This window comes from Pogona vitticeps, chromosome 7 (genome assembly GCF_051106095.1).
Source record: "Pogona vitticeps strain Pit_001003342236 chromosome 7, PviZW2.1, whole genome shotgun sequence".
Classification (NCBI taxonomy): Eukaryota; Metazoa; Chordata; class Lepidosauria; order Squamata; family Agamidae; genus Pogona; species Pogona vitticeps.
The window spans coordinates 6,305,885-6,326,999 of NC_135789.1; the positions used below are offsets into that span (position 1 = coordinate 6,305,885).

The window sequence follows — 21,115 nt, forward strand, 5'->3', positions numbered from 1 at the left end:
AAACCAACACATTCTGCCTGTAGAAATCTAGCACCTCAGATAAGAGAGGTGTGGGGAAGGAGCATGTCCCCCTCCAGAAATCCAGTTCATACTACATGACATAGGTTTGATTTGGATTTCTCTAAATTACAGAGTTTGACACAGCCCACATTTTCCTGCTATCAATCCCGCTTCTTGCAGCTGATGAAGCCAACAAATTAAAAACAAACAAACAGATTTTGGGTTCAAAACGACGTAAAAAGAAGTAAACCAAAGGTTAAGGGCCCATCGGTGAAAGCCTTATTCTTTAGGAGTTAAATTCCTTAAACATGCCTTAAATGGTGGTGGCACCAAGAGAAAGCGTTCTCCTCTTACAGATTCTTGAAACCCGGACAGGCTAGAGGAGATGGTCTTTCAACAAGTGCAAAATGAAACAGGACTCTGTTTCGGGAAGGCTCCCCTCTCCTCCCCCAGCCAAGCTCCTCCTCTAAGTCTGAATTGGGCAAGGGGGTCCCTACGGTTGATTTATGCCAGCATCCCCCAGAAGACCTTGGCCGAGCTGTCCGTGTGTGTGATTGCTCTTCCTTGTGCTGCTCCTGCTGCTGTGGCTGTCCCGCTGAAGCTCAAGGATTCGCCAACTGTAAGTGTGACAAATCTCAGCTGCTTCGTTATCCTTTGGTCGGTCATTGTCACTTCAGTTCCTTCTCTGTCCTGGTGCAATCCCCTCTCCTGGAAAGCTAAACACTGTTTTTGCACCGCGGATGTTGTGGAGTTTGGCAAAACTGCAGTCTCTTCTAACCAGCGAATTCCTGGAGGAAGGAGATGAACCCTTTTTTTCCAAACCAGTGGAAAAACAGAATTCATCGTAAGAAAAACAGTGTTTGCCTAAGCCCTCGTTTTAATCCCAGCATTGTGAAAGGGCAAATATGTATTTGAAATATGCACCTGCATGCCAAGCTTAGAAAGGGGTTTGGACTGAACAACCACTCAGCAGAAGTCCTATTTTTCCCCATGCATGGCATAGATAACCCTGTTTTGCTACATTACATGTGCTTGGACAGCGCAAGCGAAGCTCTGATGTAAACTCATGAGGATTCGCCACTGCCACAAAATTTGAGACTGAAGATGTATTTTATAGCTCATCCTCTTGTTTCCTTCCTTCCCTGATTTCTGGCATTAGACTTGCATATGAAGATGCTAAAATCTAGGCTGATTTTCCCACAGAGAATCCTTTCTCAACTTCAGCCCCATGGTACAGACTAGAAAATCCTTCAAATTCAGTCTGCAGAAATTCGTCTCGGTTCGTAAAGTTGCTCCTAAATTTTGTCCACTGTGAAATTTTGAGGTTTCTACCCAGAGCCTACTTCTAAAACAGCTTCTGGGCGGAAACCTCAACCTTTTACATTTCTTTTGCAAAGCTCAATGAGATTAAGGAGAAAACGTAAAATTTCTTGGGGTGTTTGGCATCATTATTACAGAGAAAGGAAGGGGAAATTCAGCAAGTCTAGATGGTCACGGAAGCTATACCTGTTGAAATATTGCTTCCCACACAACTGTTGAACGTACTGAATATCATCCCCTTTTAATGTCTTTAGGCTATATAATGCTGGATTTTCTCACGTCTTAAAAAAAACCTCTGCCTGTCCTTTTTCCCCCACTCCTGTGCCTGAGTCGAGGAATAACTAAGGATTTTCCGCAGGTCCAACCTAACAGCCTACTTATAAACTTCTTCCTCCCGTCCCAGCCCATAAGTGGGAGCGTTTGCACAGCGTGTGGTTAATTTTATGAAAATCAGATCTTCTAAATGCAGAATTTTAGCCTTGTTTTTTGCCTTTTTAAGCTGATAACTTACTGGCTTTAACTTTTCTCTTCTTTTGTAATGATGTACTGTACCTAAAATTTGCAGGCATAATATAACCCCCCAAAACGAGGTAAATCTGCTGAATTTCTGACACCTAGATTTGTATACTAGACATCTTTAAAGTTTACTTCTCTTTCTTAAAAAAAATTAAAATCTGAAGTTATTTATGTTCCACTCAATTCCATTTGTCCTCAAGATTCAAACTGGCTTGTACATTTGCTTCACTTCACCCCAGAGCTGAATCTGGCCATTCTCGTCATACAGATTGTTCCAAATTGGGGCGATTTAGTTAATAAGTTGGGATCTGTCCAAAGTTGGTGGGTAACCCAGCTCTCATATCATTTAAAGACCAGGAAAATTCTGAAGACAGTGGAGGATTTCCCCATTAGAATTCCCTCTCAGTGCTTTCAGTTCAGTCTGAACTCCTTCAGTCTGAACTGCCCCTAGTTAAAGCTGGTTTTGCAGGACAGTCTAATCTGCTCTAGTCTGAATTTACAAGAGCTACCAAGGTTGTGGACGTATTTTGGGAATAAGAGGTTTGCTGTGTAAAGTTCAGACCAAAACCCCGGATGGATCCACCTCCCTGATAAAGTCAGAATCAAGCCTTATGAACTTGCCCTTCTTCCTTGCCTACTGTCTGCCATCTGACCTCACTGGTGTGTGTGTGTGTGTGTGTGTGTGTGTGGGTGGGTGGGTGGGTGGGTGGGTGTGGGTGTGGGTGTGGGTGTGGGTGTGGGCGCGCACGGACACGCGCAAAGAATTCAGACCACCGTGTTTTACTGCCACTGAGAAGGGGAACAAAAATGCGAACAAATGTTCCCCAAACTATGCTGTTCCTTGTATCAAATGGCAGAACATGGAGAAGTTTCTTTTTGGCACTATAAATCCCAGAACTCACCACCCAGCATGGATACTGGATAAGAGTTTGTCCCAAACCCCATAAATTTGCCCTCTTTTGCAGTTTTGATGACACATGTCCTGGTTGCTTTGACAGTTGCCCATCAGGAAAAAAAAAGCCACACAGTACATTTTGCGAACTGAACACTCTTCTCCTATTAAACCACACATATTTCCTACATGCAGAAATCTAGCATATCAGGGAGCTAGTTAGGGCAGAACTGATGCTAGTTTTCCATAGGCAGGAAGTGAGGTTTGTCTGGTTTTCCTTCTGGGGGAATATTCAATGGCTACATAGATGTTTGTATACAGATCCTGAAGTGGCTGACCTTGGTTTGTTTTCCCTTTCAACAAACAGATGTAACATCCACTGAGAGATGAATCCCAACAACCTGTGTTTTTATATTTTATTCTTTTTGCAGCCCCTTGCCTGCAGTGGCAACGTCTGCCCCCATGGATAAAGCTCTCCAGGTTGCCTTTTGTGCATGCACCATTTGGCTTTTGCTCGGAGAACTTCATTGGGCAGGTGAGGAAAAAAGAAAAAGGAAAGGCCAAGAGGGTCCTCTGTATTTTGATGACTGTGGTTTAGCGATAGAACACACGCTTTATAAGCATCAGCTCTCAGGTTCAGATGGTGACATCTTCAGGTGGAAGGACCTTAAAAGCCTCCAGCCTCCTTCCTCTTGAAGGGAGCATTAATGTCAAGCAGGAGGAAGTCTGTGGGCAGCCAAGAACGCCCAGAAGGAATCTTACGTTTCTAATCATGTTATGTGCCCTGCTTCCTCTACCATCCTTGGCCACGTTGCCCGGTGGCCCCAGAGGATCACCACAAGGAGCGACAAGCCAACCACTTCTGTGCACTTGGTTGTATTTGAACTTGCTAGCAACGAATCATAGCTGCTTTCTTTGGCTCATGTTGCATTAGAACGTTTGGACGTGGCAGGCTGTGATTTGAGGGAGGAGTTCATCCCACCACGGTAGAAGAAGGTTCCCCACATATACACTTAGACCGCAGAATACCAATGACTTGGAAGATGCTCCTTCCATTGGTTTGCAGCAGATCTGAGATGGACCAGTGGCAAATGTAACTAAAGGGAGCTCCCTGCCACATCATAGATACTAACCTCTGGCTCAATGATACTGTATTGCAATGGGGCCCATCATGTTCGTTTGGCCACGCAGAACAGAAGGTGTTTCTCCTGTACCCTGCCTTATATTTGCCAAAGCTTTGTCAGTTCAGCCAGGCTCATTTCTTGGGAGGGGGGAGGCTTTAAACCCAAAAGCAGAAAAAAAAGGGAGGTGGGGGAATCAGAACAATTCCCAGAGTCTGTAAACAGGTACAACCACACATCTTTGTGTTAGAAGGCAGTATAACCAAAAACATGGCATCCGTGCTGTTGTTCTGTAGTACCCTCAAGTTGCTTCCAGTTCAGGGTTACCCTGATAAGGTTATTGAACCTATTGTGGGATATTTAATGAATGGTTTTACCAGTGAGTCCCCATGGTGAAAAACAGGATCTGATCCCAGATCTTCGGGGTTCTAGCTCACCCCTCGGTCCGCTATATTGCACTGGCGCTCATCCTGCAGAATCATGTCCATTCCATATGTTTTAACAGTGGTGGGTTTAACCCTATGGAGTCCTGAAATGTACGGTTCATGGAGGTCCTTCATGTCTTCAGTCGTTGCTCAGAGGGGTGCTCCTCTAGGGTTATTTAGGTGAAAATTTGAAAGGTGTTGCTGATCTTCGAACCCCCAGTTTAGGCAGGAGGGAGACTTAAAAGTGGCACCTGTTTCACACAGGTGTGTAGTGCGGCTACACTGGTTGGGGGTGGGGGGGAATCCAGAAACCTATAGAAGCCTACAGTGGATCTTGTACATGAGATTAGGCCTAAATGAACCTAAAGAACAAAATTAATCTTAGATTCTGGAGCACCAAATTCCAATTTGGAAAGGGTCTTAGAATATCTATTTGAACCGTGGACCGCAGAAGCTAGGTGAGAGGGCAAACCATGGCCGACCAGCTCATAGCTCTGATCTTCGGCACTGCTCTGACGCTACTCTTCCTCTCCTTTCTTGCCTAAAAGGGCTACCTTGTCTCTCTAAGGGTTGGGATGGTCCTGCCATGACCTTCCTTTCCTGTAGTCGCCCGCACGATGTCCTTGGGGGACGCTAATGACCGCGAGCTGTATTACGCCACCTCTATAGAAAGCCTAAACACTTTGATCCTTGGATTCCTGCAAATCCCACTCCAAAAGCACGAACAGAGCAAATGCATGATAGATGTCTTGCGTCCATTGAGTCGTCCTTTTGAGCTCGGGATGATATTTTTCAGATGGAATTATTCTGTTTGTGAATTCAAATCCAAGCACTGGTTGAGCTTCGTCATAGTCGAGCTAGGGGGCTTTTTTTGTGCATAGTAAAACCTGCTTCCAGGGGGCTTCTGGAACACTTTCAGATTAGCTTCACCTCCTCTCTGTAGGGAATTTTTTTTAAAAAAATCTCTTGAAAATTTGAACTTTGATGAGCTGGAGAAAAAAAACTTGGACAAGGGGGAAGAAAAATATCAGCTCAGACACATCTGGATTCATTTGTGTTTCACTCTAAAATCTTTTCCCCCCCCTAGTTGGGGATATTCTTGGAAGTTGGTTTACTCCAAGAAAGACTGATCTAAAATCAGGAAATGGCCTTTCTTGATGACCCTTTGCCAAGATCTTTCGAGAAAGGACTAGGAATTAAAAGGCTACCAGTGTAGGGGAGAACAGAGAATCAGTAATGGTGATTCAGATTTAGGGAACTGCAGGTGGTACAGACAGAAGGTCCCTAGTGACTGAATATCTGCCATCTCAGAGAAGAGAAACCCTAGAAAACTATTCCTGAGATATTTTGACAATATTGAGTTATATAAACCAATAGCCTCATTCAATATTCATCCGTTGTCTACAAGAAGAGACTAGACGTCAGTAGTAGCAAGAATGCTGTGCTACAGGACTATGCCTGATCTCTCCCCCCCCCCCCCCCAGGAAAGGCCAAACTAATTTTGTCTAGACAAAATAAATTGTTCACCCCCTTTTCTAATCTGATCAACAAAAGGAAGTGCATGAGGTGTGGTTGTGGTGGGCAGGCTAACAACTGCAAATAGATGACATCTTTATATTTTACTTATAAAGACTCCTGCGGTACTATCGCTGTGGCCTGCCCACGTAGGTAACGTTTAGCACGTTTTTCAAAGAGGTGCTCTCTCAAGTGTTTTTTTTTAAAAAGGTCTGTTTGTCGTGGCCCCTGATTTTTCCTTATCTCCCAATTTAGCATTTTGCACGCTTTCGGCTGTGCTGGATCGTTGGATGTCAAACACAGGCTTAATTTGAAAAGTCCAATTATTGAAGTGGAAAGTCCTTGTGGAAGGGGGAATGTTCCATTGGAGGGAATACACCTTTCCCCTTAATGTCCAGTTGGACCCAGTGATATACAGCTCAGAAAATCTGCACATGCTTGTGATTGTCTTCCAGCCCTTAAGAGTTGTCTCTCCAGTCAGGGATCTGGAGAACTGCTTTTCGATTTCAGCTCACACGCTGTACGACCCACGCTTGTTATTCCACCTTGCGCCCCCTTTTTCCACGGTCCTTGTTCGGGGAGTCCAACAAAAAGCTCCACATTGGATTTAGGAGCCGTACAAATGTCGTTGTCACGAACTTTGGGCCACTGCTGCCATCCGATTATTTACGGCCCCTTTCAAAGGGGTGAGGGTGGGGGAGAAGGTTGGTTCCTTTGTTGGTGTGAGTTTTTCGGGCCTCGGACAATGGGGCTTTGAGCGGCCCCTATCCTGTGCCCACAGTGGGAGGCGCTGGAGGCTTCAATGAAGCCACTTGTTTCCTTCCAAGACTCCCGGGCAGGTCTTCACAAAGATGGTTGAAGGGACTCCCGCTGGCTTCAAGCAGGGACGTGAAAGGGGAACAAGAGAGCTCTTTTCAGCCGTTCTTCAGCTCCCATGAAGGGCTGCCGTGGCACGGTGAAAAGCCTCTTTTGTTGAGCAATAATTTAAAGTTTAGCCCAAGACAGAAGAGGCAGAATTGATGAACTTGGTGGAAGGCGGGGGGAAGCTTAAAAGGAGGTGGTGGTGATGGGGGGAAAAAAGACTCCCTGGCCCAGAAGACTGGAATGTTCTCCTTGCTGGGTTTTCATCCAACAAGCTGGTTATTTTGGTTCTCCTTTTACAATAGCGAAGGCCAACAACGGCGACGAAAAGCAGTTCACAGTAGAAATCGTGGCTGAAATATACAACCTCGTTCAGATCTCGGAGAAGCTGGGAGCATTTTTGGAGAGCACAACCCACCCACCCCCAGTTCCCTTGGCCACTGAGCTCCCCGCATCAACTCCCAGTTAGCGTGGTTGTTGGTCCTTTTGGCTGGGGGAGAACTGGAAGGTGGCTCTTGCAAGAAATTATTTTTTTGCAATGTTTGTGCACCCCTTAAGCCGCTACCGGTTTATGCAGTAATAATGAATTGGACTTGCCCTTTTTTTGTTTTGTTCACTCAAAATGAAGTTCCCGCTACTTAACAACACTGAAAGACAATGCCAAAATATATCATTAAAAAAATTAAAGTACAATGCCAAATTTTTTAAAAACAGACAAAATAAAAAAACTCGGTTAAAAACTCAACAGTGAAAGCCAGCCATCACTCACTAGTTAAACTCCATTCAACAACAGAACCAAGCATACTGTATATACTAAAAGCAAGGGCTGCATAGCCTAAGTGAGTTGGGTACCGGGCATCAGAGCCACAGGTTGGGAGTTTGATTCTAACATGGGGCCTCCTGGGAGAAGAGCCAGCCTGGGTGGCCTTGGGCCAGCTGCACAATTCCCAGGTCACCCCCAAAGGAAGAGTACTCTCTACCTGGAAAACCCTGAAAAGGGTCACCATAAGTCGGAATTGACTTGACGGCATATAGTTATTGTTGTTATAGCTGGCTGGATAGCTCAGTGGTTGAGGTCTCTGGCTGCAGAGCCAGAGGTTGGGAGTTCGATTCCCCCATGGGGCCTCCTGCTGGTAGAACCAGCCTGGGTGGCCTTGGGCCAACTGCGTAGTTCCCTGGAAGACAGGGAATGGGAAATGATTTCTAAGCACTTTAGACCTAGAAAACTTGATAGAGGGCTGCCGTAAGTTGGAATTGACTCAAGAGTACATTGTCATCATAGACTCTAGCTTCCTTTGGGAGAAAGGTCCAGAGTGTGGAGATGGGAAACAAGCAGACTCTTTCCTCTGTTGACCACACTTTAGATGGTGGTGGCATCAATAATTGGGGCTTGCACTAAAAACCTGGGCAGATTTCTATGGGAGAAGGTGGCCTTTCAGACAGGCTGATCCCAAGCCAAAATCCAATGGCTGGTCCCAGATCAAGTTGAGACATTGAATCAGTTGCAGCGATAGGCCAGTGCTTATGTAAAACCCACTATTCTCGTTGGAATTAACAATGGGATTTAAGCCCTGGGACTTTGTAAAGTCATAATAAGCACTTTAACTATTCTTGGGGGAATGTCTTGTGAAGCTGTTATAAGTATTGGGTTTATTTATTTATCTATTTCCCAAACTGGGGTGTCCAAGTTTGAGATCCAAGGTGACTTAATAAAGAGTACAATTTTTAAAAGGCTATTGTAAATATTCAGGCATGGGTATGTTTACTAAATGCTCATGCAATGTGTTCGATCACCTAGTGTCTACCCACTCATATCTCCATGCACAATAGAAAAAGAATTGAAAAGGTGCGAATTCTAGATGTGTTGAACAACTCCCAGAATCCTGGGTGGGTTGGAGATTCTGGGAGTTGTAACCCAGGACATTTAGGAGATTTTTGTGTTGAAGAAAGTGAGCTAATGAATGGAAAAGATATAAAAAGGAAGGGAAAGAAACACACTAGGTTACAGTACTTGTGTGCACATGTGCGGGTGTGTTCTTTATGTTGTGTAGATTTTCACAGATTTTACGCAACATTTTTCCATACCGCTCTTCTGTTTTCTCAAACCAAACCAGACTTGGCATATGCCTTGCAAATTAAAAAAAAAACTTCTAGCTGTGATCCCCTGGCATTTCCATTTAATAAAAACACAAATAAATCCGAAATAGCAGGTAGACGTTACAGTGCCAGCTTGGGGAGCGTCCTCTAATGTCATTGTTTTTATCAGCAGATTTAGCTGATGGCTTTTCTTACTCACCCTGTTAGAGGAGATCAAGAAAAATGCTCATCAAATCCATTTATTGAAAATGGAGTGTGTAAATTTGAGAACTGCTGGATGCTCAGGATTTAGGCATCTGGACATGGAGCCAGAGGTTGGGAGTTCAGTTCCCCACTGTGCCTCCCTGACAGGGGCTGGACTTGATGATCTATAGGGTCCCTTCCAGCTCTGCAGTTCCGTTGTTGTTGTTCATTGGAAAATGAAATATGTTCAGAGGCATGTAATCATCAGAAAAGTAGCCATGGAAAGTCTTATGCATTTGAGTAATTCTAGGAAGTAAATTTAGAAGTGATCTAATCCACTTTGAAGCCTGTCCTGGTAGCCAGCCATTTACATGGACAACAATAACAGAGGTCATCTAGAGCATTGTGATGATGGATGCAGCTTGGTTTTTTTTTTAATAGAAGTCATACTGCTTTACAAATTATTTGGCAAGATTAGCAATCAGAACAGAAAGGGCTTTGTGTCATTAAAAACAAATCTTTGCCCTGGTATTGCCTCTGTTTGTATAACTGCAGCTTCGTAAATACCTTGATTTACCATCATTTTGTTGATACAGAAGGTCCTTGTGCTAAAGTAGACCTTAACTATTTCACACCATCATTGTGTTCTTGATTGCTGTCGCCAATTCACTGTCTGGTAGATGACCTTCGGATTATATGACCCCCTCCATATTTATGTACAGTACACTTGTGTGGAAGATAGGAGGGCCTGGCGTGCTCTGGTCCATGGGGTCACGAAGAGTCGGACACGACTAAACGACTGAACAAACAAACAAAACACTTGTGTGGCAGGTGTCTTGGGTGTATACATCTGACCCTACATTGAATTTGGAGGTTCTACCAGGTGGAGAGAAACTGAAGAGGGGGCACCCACTAGCCATAGCTCAGGGCCACCTCCATGGCATGAGATGGTGGAGCTGGATTTTGTGGAGGAGTGTGCATGAGTAGGATGCGAGATCTCAGGTGGAGACGAGGGAAAAGAATCTGGTATGATCCTGCTACTTGCAGTGACCAATTCCGGGGTTAGACAGACAAATAATCCCCCCCCCCTCCCCAGTGTCAGCCAACTTTCTGTAACCAGGCACATCTTGTTAATGGGCTATAGCAAAAGGGGTAAACGGCTATAAAGTAATAACCATATTTTATTCTTTGTCCATTTCAGGTGCTACCGAGGATGAGGATTCCATCAGCAAGGTAGACATCCTCTTTTTTTGGGGGGGGGGGGTTCAACTAGGAACACTCTGCAGCCCATTTTTTGCTGGGCTTCCTGGCCAAGCAAGATGCTCGGTAGCGATGATGTTTAGCTTGCATGTATCTAGAGAGGAAAATAGGGACAGAACAAGAGAGAGTGGCCAGAGGTGCTAAGAGGGGGAGATGTTGATGTTCATAATCTCGTTGAGCTTGCAGGGGTTTCTTAAAGCAAGGAGTGCATGAAAGGAAAAAAATCAGCCTCCTTTAAAGAGGGTTGTACTTGATCTTGGTACCTGTGAACAGTGGGTTGCTCGTATCTGTCTTCACAGCTTATCTTGCACACTTCAGGAAGTGGATGCAAGAGAGAGATGATGATGATGATGGTGATGACAGGAGATTCTTGCTTGCTAGCGATGTCCTCTTGTCTTTTGGCCTTGCCTTTTGAGGATGTGCCAGGCCAAATAAACACCCTTTATGCACACACGACTGCATATATTAGGGTGTCCGTATGCCAGTGTTCCTGTTACAGGTCGTTGAGTGATGGTTTGAAGGGAAATGAGCTTTTACATTTCCAAAGCTTCAAGATATGCTATTTCTGCTTCACTGTGCCCTTTCAAGAGGGATCTAGGAAAGCTCCCCCCCCCCACTTCCTCTCTGTAAGCACCCTGAAAGCTCTTTCTCATAATGAGGCCTTAATTGGCTTCCAGCTGCTCTCCCCTCCAGATGCAAATTGATCCTTTAAGAATTTGTATACTAAAGAATGGGGAATGTGATTTTTCTAAAAGCGTCTTCTGCTGGGGGTAGGTTGTGTGGGTAAAAAAAGAAGTTAAATGGAAACATTCAGATTTAATTATGGGAACACTGAGGAATGGGGGGGGGGAGGAAGGGATGGCAGAGTTCCAGGGGAGAAAGCCTGAGGCTCCGGACCTGGTACGGAAGAGGAGACTTGGTGTGAACCACTTCTGCTGTTTTGTTTCACAAAGCCGACTTCCAAGACGTGTATTGGAAAGATAGCCCACTGCCCGTCAGAAATACAAATGCCAAAATACAGATTAGGAAAATTGCTGGCTTTGGGGTGCAAACTCCAGTATCCCCATGCTGGCTAGAGGATTGTGGGGAATGCAGGGACAACCTACCATGTCTCTCCAAAGTTGCTATAATTCATGCAGGAGACAATTCATACACACATCCCTGTGCCACACGGTTTCTTAAGAAAAGCAACATGGCGGGAGAAATGATTGCATGTTCTCTCTAGTGGGACATGATGACCGACCGACCAACATCCATCAACCAGACTGAAATGTTTCATTGGTGGAAGTATCAGAAGAGTTACTATAAGGGTCCCATGGTGGAGACCTCTGACATTCCATTTGGGGTTATGGCTAAGACACCTTCTTGTTGGTTGATGGTCCAAAGCCCATTAAGAAGCTCGGATATTGTTTTGCTGTCCTAAAACTCCTGCGGACTCTCTTGGATATTTTTATCCCACAGGACAGCGACTCTGTCAGAGGTGGCGGGAAGGACTGGCCAACGGTGTACGTCACGACCATCTTGGTAAGGCGGCTTACTTCCCAAAGAAGTGGTTGACTAAGGATCTTAGACCACCGGTTGTTGGAGGGTTATGTGGGGAGGGGACAGTGTGTGGGGAGAATGATCACTCAGATTTGGTGTGATGCTTTTCAAGCCCCAAAATTCAAGGACCCTGTGATGGGAAATATCTCTTATTAAAACCACTCTGGCAGATCTTTTGTCAGTCACGGGAGGAGAGAGTTTAAGAGAAAAACAATTTATCCCAGGAAATTGAAATGAAAAACAAATAAATCCTATCAGTGTTTCATGAACGGCATGAATAACTAACTCATCATAGGTGACTCAAAGTCTTTTGTGTCTGACAACTCAAGAAGAGAACTTGATGTCTGATCTTTCTACTCATGGAAGGATGTCCTTACAAGACAGACCTTTTAGCTAGAGTTTCCCTTCCCTTGCCTATAGGAAGACCCCTACGTGATGGCCAGAGGGACCGAGCTGGAAGGCTACTGCATTGACCTTCTGGAGAAGCTTTCTGAGACGTTGCACTTCAAGTACAAGGTGGGCGTGGTGAAGGACGGGAAGTACGGAGCGCTGTCCCCCAACGGGAGCTGGTCCGGCATGATTGGAGAAGTCGTGAGAAAGGTAGGTGGTCCGTGCACACTGTTGGCCTACACTTGCAGTCCTGTTTAATGAGTATAGCATGTTCTACTCTTCCTGCCCAGCCCATCCATGGGGTACCTATGAAATGTTCTGGGATAAAGTTTTGATAGACGAGCCATGGCAGTTAAAGTTAGAATGGGGTAGCCCATTTTAAACCCAGTGGTAAGTCTTCAAACATTGAGATATTTCCTGATCACGCTGGATGAGGCATGGATGCACCATCTACTAGCTTTCTCTCTTAGTTGAAAACTCATGTATTGCTTATTTATTTGATTTATATGCCACCTTTCTCCAAAAACTGGGAACCAAAACTGCTTACAGAGAAGTTTAAGTACAACAGAAAATTACATATTCTTCTTTAACTCGCTCCCTGCTCGCAAGCTAAAGATCTGTCATTTTGTTTTTGCAAATTCAAATTCACTCCCTTTGCCTTCAGAAAAAGGGAACGAGCCGCAATAAAAATCTACAATTAGTGCCCGAATGGGGATAGAAGAGGCATTTTTAGGCACAATGTGCATTTTTAATCTTTCTTGTATTATGTTGGGGCCTCCTGAACAAGGGTTGGACCCCCCTGACCCATAAGGGGCCCTGCTGGCTCTGTGGTTCTCCGATCAAACCATCTGCACCTCCGGTTGCAAGAGACCACCTTCTCTTATCCTCCGACAGGAAGCCGACCTTGCCGTTGCCCCGTTGACCATCACTTCGGTGAGAGAAGATGCCGTCGACTTCACCCAGCCCTTCCTTCACACCGGCATTGGCATCTTGCTTGAGAAGGAGTCTGCCCTGGAGGAGGCATCTCTATTCCACTTCCTGTCTCCCTTCAGCAAGGAGACGTGGGGTGGCATCCTGGCCGCCTACCTCATCTCCAGCCTTTGCTTGTTCCTTGCAGCTAGGTGAAGTATTTATTTTCTCCCACCCTCCAGTTCTTACGAAGAGGGAAAGAAGGAGGTTGGATTTGAGAGCCCCAACGAGACTGGCATTTCCCACACCTCGTGAGGTTTCCTTGCGGGAAGAAACCCACCTCGCTTCACATGTGCGAGTACCTGCCTAGGTTCTATTGCTGAAAGGATAAACACATTTTGAAAATGCAAATATAAGTAAAATGTGCAACAGGGGGGAAAATACACAGAAACATGCTTCAGCGGGTGTTTAAATGAAGGGAAAGGTATAAATAACTGCAAACGTTAGGGAAAGATACATTAAAGATGCACACACACAAACATGCCCACACCCACCCACGACCCATGCAGTCTTGCAATTCACTATGACAGGAGGAAGTGTAGAAAATGTACATGAAATGAGAGAAAACCAAGGCTGAGGGATTTTCACATCCTTGTTTATCCGGCCAGTAACGTTTTTATTACTATTATTATTTTCCTAGAATGAGCCCCTGTGAGTGGGATGGAAATGAGGACGGTCGCTTCTCCTTCCTGAACTGCCTGTGGTTTGGGGCGGGGGCTTTCACCCTGCAAGGTAAGCCCCCAATGTTGGGGCACAGCTTTTTCCGTTTTAGAACACAGGAGCCCAAGGGTGCCACTGAAGAGAGTCGCAAAGAGAGTCAAGAAAGGGGCCATTTCCATGGTCCTTTTGTTCATCTAATAGAAGTATTACACTCACAATGATTTTGACGCTTTCCCTAAATGGAGACGCCCTCGGCCAGTGCTGCTTTATCCTCCTTCACCACCACCACCTCTTCCTCTTCCAAGAAAAGGTCTTTAGGCATAGTGAGCTTAAGTTACAGGCCGTTTGTCTTAAGGCAGCCACTAGGAGGGTCCCCTTGATGATAAGAACAAAGCATGGAAGTGATAGTGTTTGGTGACTGCAACCTCGGCCAGACTAGAAGATGCAGTCCAGTCACCATGCTTTACAAGCTCTCTTTTTGACTCCACATAAAAAAACCACACCCTTAGCTCTGAAGCAAAAATAACGCTATTCTGCTGAGCATGTGATGCACTCCACCTCCTGCATGCGTTTTCTTCATCCAGTGGCTGTAATCCTATCTTGGCATAGCATGAAGTGACACCTGCAGAGAGTTACATACAGGCAGTCCACATTACGTATCTCATTGGGCAATGGACTGTGTAGCTGGTTGCACAACTGGGCCTGTGGAACGCCTTGCTGAATATGGCTTCTGCCTCAGTATGAATTTTGTTACTGCGCTTCGATAGCTTTGTTTTATGCAGGCGTAACTACGCAGCAGGATTTTGGCCAAAGGGAGGCAGGAAAAAATAACTGAAAGCAAAGCCATTTATGAAGTTCTTCCAGGACAAGGCTCAGCAGCCTTAACTTAGCAAAGGATAGGATTCTGCCTGAGGAAGCCATTATGGGCAAGAAACTCCCCTTGGGCGAGTATCCAGTCAGTACCCCTTTCCAGGGTGTCAGCCCATCTGCACAACCAGTGCATGACGGATGCCCTGGGAAATTGAGAAAAGCGCTCACATAATTATGACCTTACACACAATAAATCCAAGAGGACAATGGGGTTCACATCTCTACCAGGTTCTCAGGACTTTTAGAAAATGCCAGCCATCATTTGCAAAAAGCGGGTGTTGTGCAAGTTGGGGTAAAGAAGCTGGGAGATGTTGAGCTCTTAAGACTCAGGTGGTGTCCCTTAATGGTTTCCATGAGTAGAGAGTAAATTTAACTGGGAAGCCGTCCCAAGGGGCCCCATCCCCTGCATTTCAGCACCCTTTTCCCGTTCTCCTGATGTGGCAGCAAACTCTACTTTCTACTTTGCTTCTTCCCCCAAGGTGTGGTGCCTCAACCGAAGTCACTCTCCGTCCGGATCGTTTCTGCCATCTGGTGGCTGTTCAGCATCGTCCTCCTGACTGCCTACATCGCTGGCTTCAGCTTTATTTTGGAATCAGGATCCGAACAGCTGTCCATTCAGACTTTTGAAGATCTGGTGAAGCAGAGGGAGCTGGAGTTCGGGACCATGGAAGGTTCCTCCACACTCCTATATTTCAAGGTGCGTCGGCCGGAGCCGTTCAAACACGAACAGATCCAGAAACTGGAAGTCTGGTTTCACACATACGCTCAAACTGCTCACGATGACATTTCTTGACAATAGCTTGTGGCACTTTTGAAAAGTTATTTATATTTATTATTTTATATTTATTTATTTTATATCTCACTTCTCTCCCAGGGCTGGCAATCAAGGAAGTTCACAACATGAATTAAAAAGCAGATGCTTCTAAGAACACGAGTTCCATTAAAAAATAAAAATCAAACAAATTGTTGTACTAGATCAGCCACTGAGTTTAAACAATTTCAAATCCATTTAAAAGCATATCAGAGAGAACTTCAGCATCCCCTGTAGCTACACTGTGTCATTTTGTTGTTGCTAATTTTACTCTGCAAAGCAACATGCTTCTGATGTATGCGTGCATTTAATTTATTTATAGCATTTCTACATGGCTTGTATATAAACAAAACCAATAATCAAGAAAACCAAAAAGCTGGGAGGAAAAATTAGGCGATAACTCCTAGAATTCCCCTGTAAGCAATTCTGGCAGCTTAGAAGGAAAAAAAAAACACAAACTGTTCCAAAGTTTGAGAAAAATCACTCTAGTTCTGAAGCTTGTGTAGCATAAGCTTCCAATGGTATTTGGAGATGTGGATTTTTGCACAACTTACAATAGCTGTTGCTTCATTACAAAGCACTGAATGGGTTGCTCATATCTTTATGATTAATGAACAAGCTCAGTCCTTTTGTGTTTACTCTGTACTCGGCCAATATAGTGGATCATTCAGATTTGTGACAATTTTATAAGAAGGAATCAAACAAGCATCATCTTTAGTTCTGTTAAATAGCTCATTCATGTGCCCAAAGGATGGCCAGTTTCTTTGCAGGGTATACAATTTAATATCCTAATGAGGGTTTTAACGCCATGCTCTTGCGCCTGTAGAACTCCAAGAACCCCATCCAGCAGATGGTCTATGAGTCCATGAACAAGAAGAAAGAGACGGTTTTCGCAAAGAGCTACCAGGAGGCCATTCAGCGTGTCCTGGATTCCGATTACGCTTTCATTGGAGAGTCCATCTCTCAAGACCTTGCTGTAGCCAGGCATTGCAATTTGGTCCGCTCCCCAGAAGTCCTAGGAGCTAGGGGATTTGGCATCGCGACCCCCAAAGGTGAGAGTCCCCATGTGTCCATGGTGGTTTCGAGATGCTTCTCATGCTTGCCTAATTCGTGAGTTTGAAGAATTTCAGACCGAATTTCAAATTTTATGCCTTTCCCCTAAAAATCCCGAACCGCCCATACCCTCTGAAAGCAGAACTATCTGTACACCAAAGACCATACTGAAATTAATATATCAAGTCTTGTTCAGAAGGCTGGACTAAAAGATTTACCTCTCTCCATGTTTGTTCTTAGGATCCCCCTGGACTAACAAACTCTCTGTGGCGATCCTGAAACTTGGAGAATCCGGTGAATTGGATTACCTTCGGAGCAAGTGGTGGGAGAGCAGTTGCTCCCACGATGACCATGACAAGTGGAGCCCCTTAAAACCTCACGCTCTGGGGGGAATCTTCCTCATTCTTGCGTTGGGCCTCGCGCTGGGAATGGTGGTCGCTGTGATTGAATTGTCCAAAAGAAGCCGGCACAGAGCTGAACAGGAGAAGGTGAGACGGATGTTGGATTTCTTGGGCGTTTTCCAGGCACTGTGTATTACTGTTAGAATTGGCTAGGTGGAGAAGCATTTCAAGGCTATAAGCTTTGTATGGTACCCAGGGCCTTGTAGTGGATAGAGTGATGGACTAGGACTCAAGAGAGGGGGTTTGAGTCCCCACTTGGCCATGGAAATTCATTGGGGGAGTGCAGAACTGGACCTAATACACAACTGACTCACAACTAGATTTGAGTCAATTGTTCTGAAGCACTCAATCCATCTCATATCGGGTTTTCTTTTTCTCCTGCTGTCTTCAACTTTTCCTCGCATTATTGTGTTTTTCACAGACTCTCGTGTCCAAAGTAAGGCAGCTTTAGTTTAGCCATCTTTGCTTCTAGAGAGTTCAGATTCGATTTTGAACCCACTTATTTAGCTTTCTGATGGCCCACTGTTTCTGTAAAGCTGATTTCCAACACCACATTTTGAACAAATTACTGATTTGATCATTTGAATAGCTCCTCTGTTGGTTACTTCTTGGTGTCTGTTAGCGCTTCGTATGCCAAATAGTATTAAGGTATTTGGAGATGTATGTGTGAGGAAGACATGCTTGGAGGTAGACATGAAGGACAGAAGATGATTGTGAAGAACAGAAACGTTTCCTTAGATATTTCCACTACCCTGTGTTCAAGTTTATATATACCTTAGGACATGCTTAACATGTTGCCTCACCCAACCTATTCATCTATTCCCCTAAATGGAAAATGTATGTTTTTCTCCTGATGTGAAGAATTGACACAGGTCGTAAGGTAACTTTGGCTACTTTTTTAAAAAAAATACATTTTTCTAGTTCTACTATATTCTTAGTACAAAACTAATCCTCCTCTCTTGTTCATTATTAGCTGCTGTTAGGGCTAGACAGAATGTGCTGAATCCCTTATATCCTGGCACTAAATTCAGCTTTCTTGAGGCCGGATCTGGTCCTCCTTGATTGCCAACACCCTCTTCCCCACAACAATATAATTTCGTGATTTCTGTTGTTCCCTCTACCCTGATTCTAAATGATTGAAATGCTCCTTTCTCAATTGCTGACAGTAAGCTAAAATACAAAGACATTTTTGGATCACGTCTAAGCTAGGAACATCTCAGCAGCATAATCTGTCTCTCAAGCTGAAAGAGGTCCCTCATCCTTGACCTAAATATATGAAGATGAATAAATCCCATGTTTCCTAGGGGAAAATGTGCATTCTTCCAAAGGACACAAAAATGTATTTCTTTGTATTGAGAAGTCCTGCATAATCCTAAACAGTCAGCTGGCCATGAATCCATAAGGTGCTCTTGTACCATCCCAGGCAGGCATCTCTCCTGTATCTGAGTTTCCAGTCTCGTTCAGACACAGAGATGTCAACATGGAAAACCAGGAGCTTTGTATGCAAAGCATCTCCTGTTGGGCACTGTTGGGCCTCTCTGTTCTGGTCCAACGAAACATCACAGTGTTTCAGTGCGAAGGACACCATGTACGAAGATGGGCATTGGTTGGGCTCCTTCTTCCTCCATGCTTTCAGCCAGTTTTGGAAGCTGGCCATGCATCCAGAAAAAAACACAACATTCCACAGCTAGTAAAGGGTCGTGTGAACTGACCTACCGCGGCATCTTTGTTTGCCACAAAGGTGGTGCTCAATTAGAGAATGCTACTACTTCTTTCTTTAATTACAAGACCAAATCCAACATTTCCTGTAGAAAACTTGGTCGCTCCGTTCCTGTATAAGATGAAAGCCAATTTCTTGCTCTTTTCTTCCGTCAACATCCTACCTGTCACCCCTCTAAAAAGGATGACTGCTGTTTAATTGACTCAGTCAGGATATAAAACCAACCAACAGTCCTTTTTTTTTAATTAGAAAGGGCCTTAAGGTTCCCATGCTCACACAGACGGAACTGTTCTGGATGTCCGGATGTACACAGAGAAGTTGCAACACCAGTGTGGGATCTCACATACAAAAGTTGGCACGTACCTCGCCGTCTCTTAAGTCACATAGCAAAGAGCCACAGTGGCTTACAAAAAACGCGTATACCAAACGTAAATGAGCCAGTTCAGATGCAAATCCACATTTTTTTCGTAAACGAGTCTGCTGCCACCATTGTGCGAGGAGTGGATTTTGATGTGAGTGCAGGGATCTGGATGGGTGAAGCCGGCCTTCTTAAACCAACAGGTCTCAGTCTTCCATGTAATGTAACAAGTTCCATTCACTTCGGTCAATCTATTCTTGTTTGGCTTAGTCATTCGCCCATGGTTAAACATGGCTTTTGATTCTATTGGCTCTTCAGTGATCCCTGTCATATAGCAATAATAGTACCTTGGAATGGCAGAGCTAGAGGGGACACTATAGATCATCCAGTCCTCTCCTGTCAAGGAGGCACAGTGGGGATTCAAACTCCCAACCTCTGGCTCCGCAGGCAGAGACTTAAACCCCTGAGCTATCCAGCAGTTCTTATCTACCCACTAGGTTCCCCCCCCTGCAGACATAAGGCTGCCAGATAATAGCAAAAAATGGCATTACACACACCTCACATAAAATAAGGAGAACTGCACTCCGCACATGCTCCTTGGTGCAGAGGTTTAAACTTTTTTGTCAACTTTTTTTTAAAATAGCATTACCATTGATGTTGCTTTGCCACCCCATTTTTCCCCCCTCGTCTTAGAAATCCTGCTGCTCGGTGTTCACCGAGGAGATGAGCCAACGACTGCGCGTGAGAGAAGACAAGAAGCAAGAGACCGCAGGGAAGACAAAGCCGTGAAAGGGTGTCGGCAAAGCTGGAGGCCAAACCTGAATGAACTTTCAAAAATTTCTACCCGACTCTGCATTCCGTAGCAGCGAGCTCTCGTCTCTCGTAACAGTAGAAGAAATTTGGGAATTTTTGGGGTTGTTTTTTTTTTAGCATAGCTTCATTGCAATAACAAAAACCCCTTGAATCGCAAACCCCTTGCAGCTGAATGAGCCATTTGGGGGATTAACAGGATCTGGGTTCAAGAGTCTTAACCTTTCTAGTGCTCAAAGGTAAATATGATTGATATCTGCCAGCTGACCAGTATTGACAGCATTCATTTGGAAGTTTAGGGAAACAGATCCAAACCATGAATAAGGATGCCACAGCATCAGCGGCCGCCCTGCTGATCTAGTGAAGGCCAGGCTCCTATGGCTCCAGGTCTCCTTTTCTTTCTTTTTTTCTTTCTTTTTTGGGCAGGAGGGCAAGATGGAGGTTGCGGGAATAGTGGGCCAAGCGTTACGCTTCGTCCATGCTGTAACGGGACTGGCCACAGGAGAGGTTCATTCACAGTAGATGTGTGAACCAAACTTTTGTCTTGTGCCCTTAAGATCAAATTTCTAAGTCCATGAGAAGAGGAAAGCATTTGGACCACACTTAAGGAAAGTCTCACAATGGAGCAGTCAAAGATGAGCAGGGGGGTCTTCTCTGCCATAAGCGGGAATGCCATAAGCCCATTTAGTCAGGAGGGGATATTTTGGGGTCTCCGTCTTGCTCACGAACCTAGGAAACGAGTCTGAAGTGGTTAAGGACAACTATGGCACCCATCACAGCAGGGTAGGCATCCCTCTTTCTTCCAAGGTTCAACATCGATGGACCAGTGTTACCAAAAAAGTATCGGGTGCAATCTATTTCCCCTAAAACAAAGGTACACATAAGCTGAGCTTATCTCCAAACAACAACCACAACAAAATGAGGATTTAATGGTCAGAAGGGAAAAGACAGGAGGCAGGAGGCAGCAGTGAAGAGCAAGGTGGTCCCTGTGCATCTTATCTCATGTCTGGGTTTGTGAGAATTTTAAAAACAAAAGGCCAGATTATAAGACGGGATGCAACCGAGCGTTCCTGGAAAGTCCCGCACAGCTCTCTCCGCCTGTAGAAACCTCTAAGACGCTTTCACTGCAAACCAGAAAATTTGGCTTTCTTTCTTTTTTTTTTAGAAAAAGCAGATCAAGCAGAACAGTGTGGGTTTGATGTATAAATAAAAGTTGTGGCAACTGACTCCTTGTATACTTACTCTTCGGTCAGCACTCGCTGCTTGCTGAAGGGACCATAAAGGCGGCTGGTTTATTGGGCTTGGTTGAAACACGCAGAGATGCTGGATTTGGGCGTTCCA

The 21,115-nt window shown here is 44.8% G+C and overlaps 1 protein-coding gene across 1 annotated transcript; it reads left to right on the plus strand.

Annotated features, from left to right (window-relative positions):
- Positions 1–242: 242 nt before the first annotated feature.
- On the plus strand, positions 243–21,000 carry LOC110088229 (putative glutamate receptor). The gene is made up of 11 exons (XM_020810416.3): positions 243–619; positions 3,160–3,263; positions 10,132–10,163; positions 11,652–11,714; positions 12,153–12,332; positions 13,017–13,243; positions 13,732–13,823; positions 15,101–15,318; positions 16,259–16,484; positions 16,726–16,973; positions 19,658–21,000. Exons 2-11 carry the CDS (start codon positions 3,191–3,193, stop codon positions 19,751–19,753), a joined length of 1,455 nt encoding a protein of 484 aa, XP_020666075.3. The 5' UTR covers positions 243–619; positions 3,160–3,190; the 3' UTR covers positions 19,754–21,000.
- Positions 21,001–21,115: the final 115 nt, after the last annotated feature.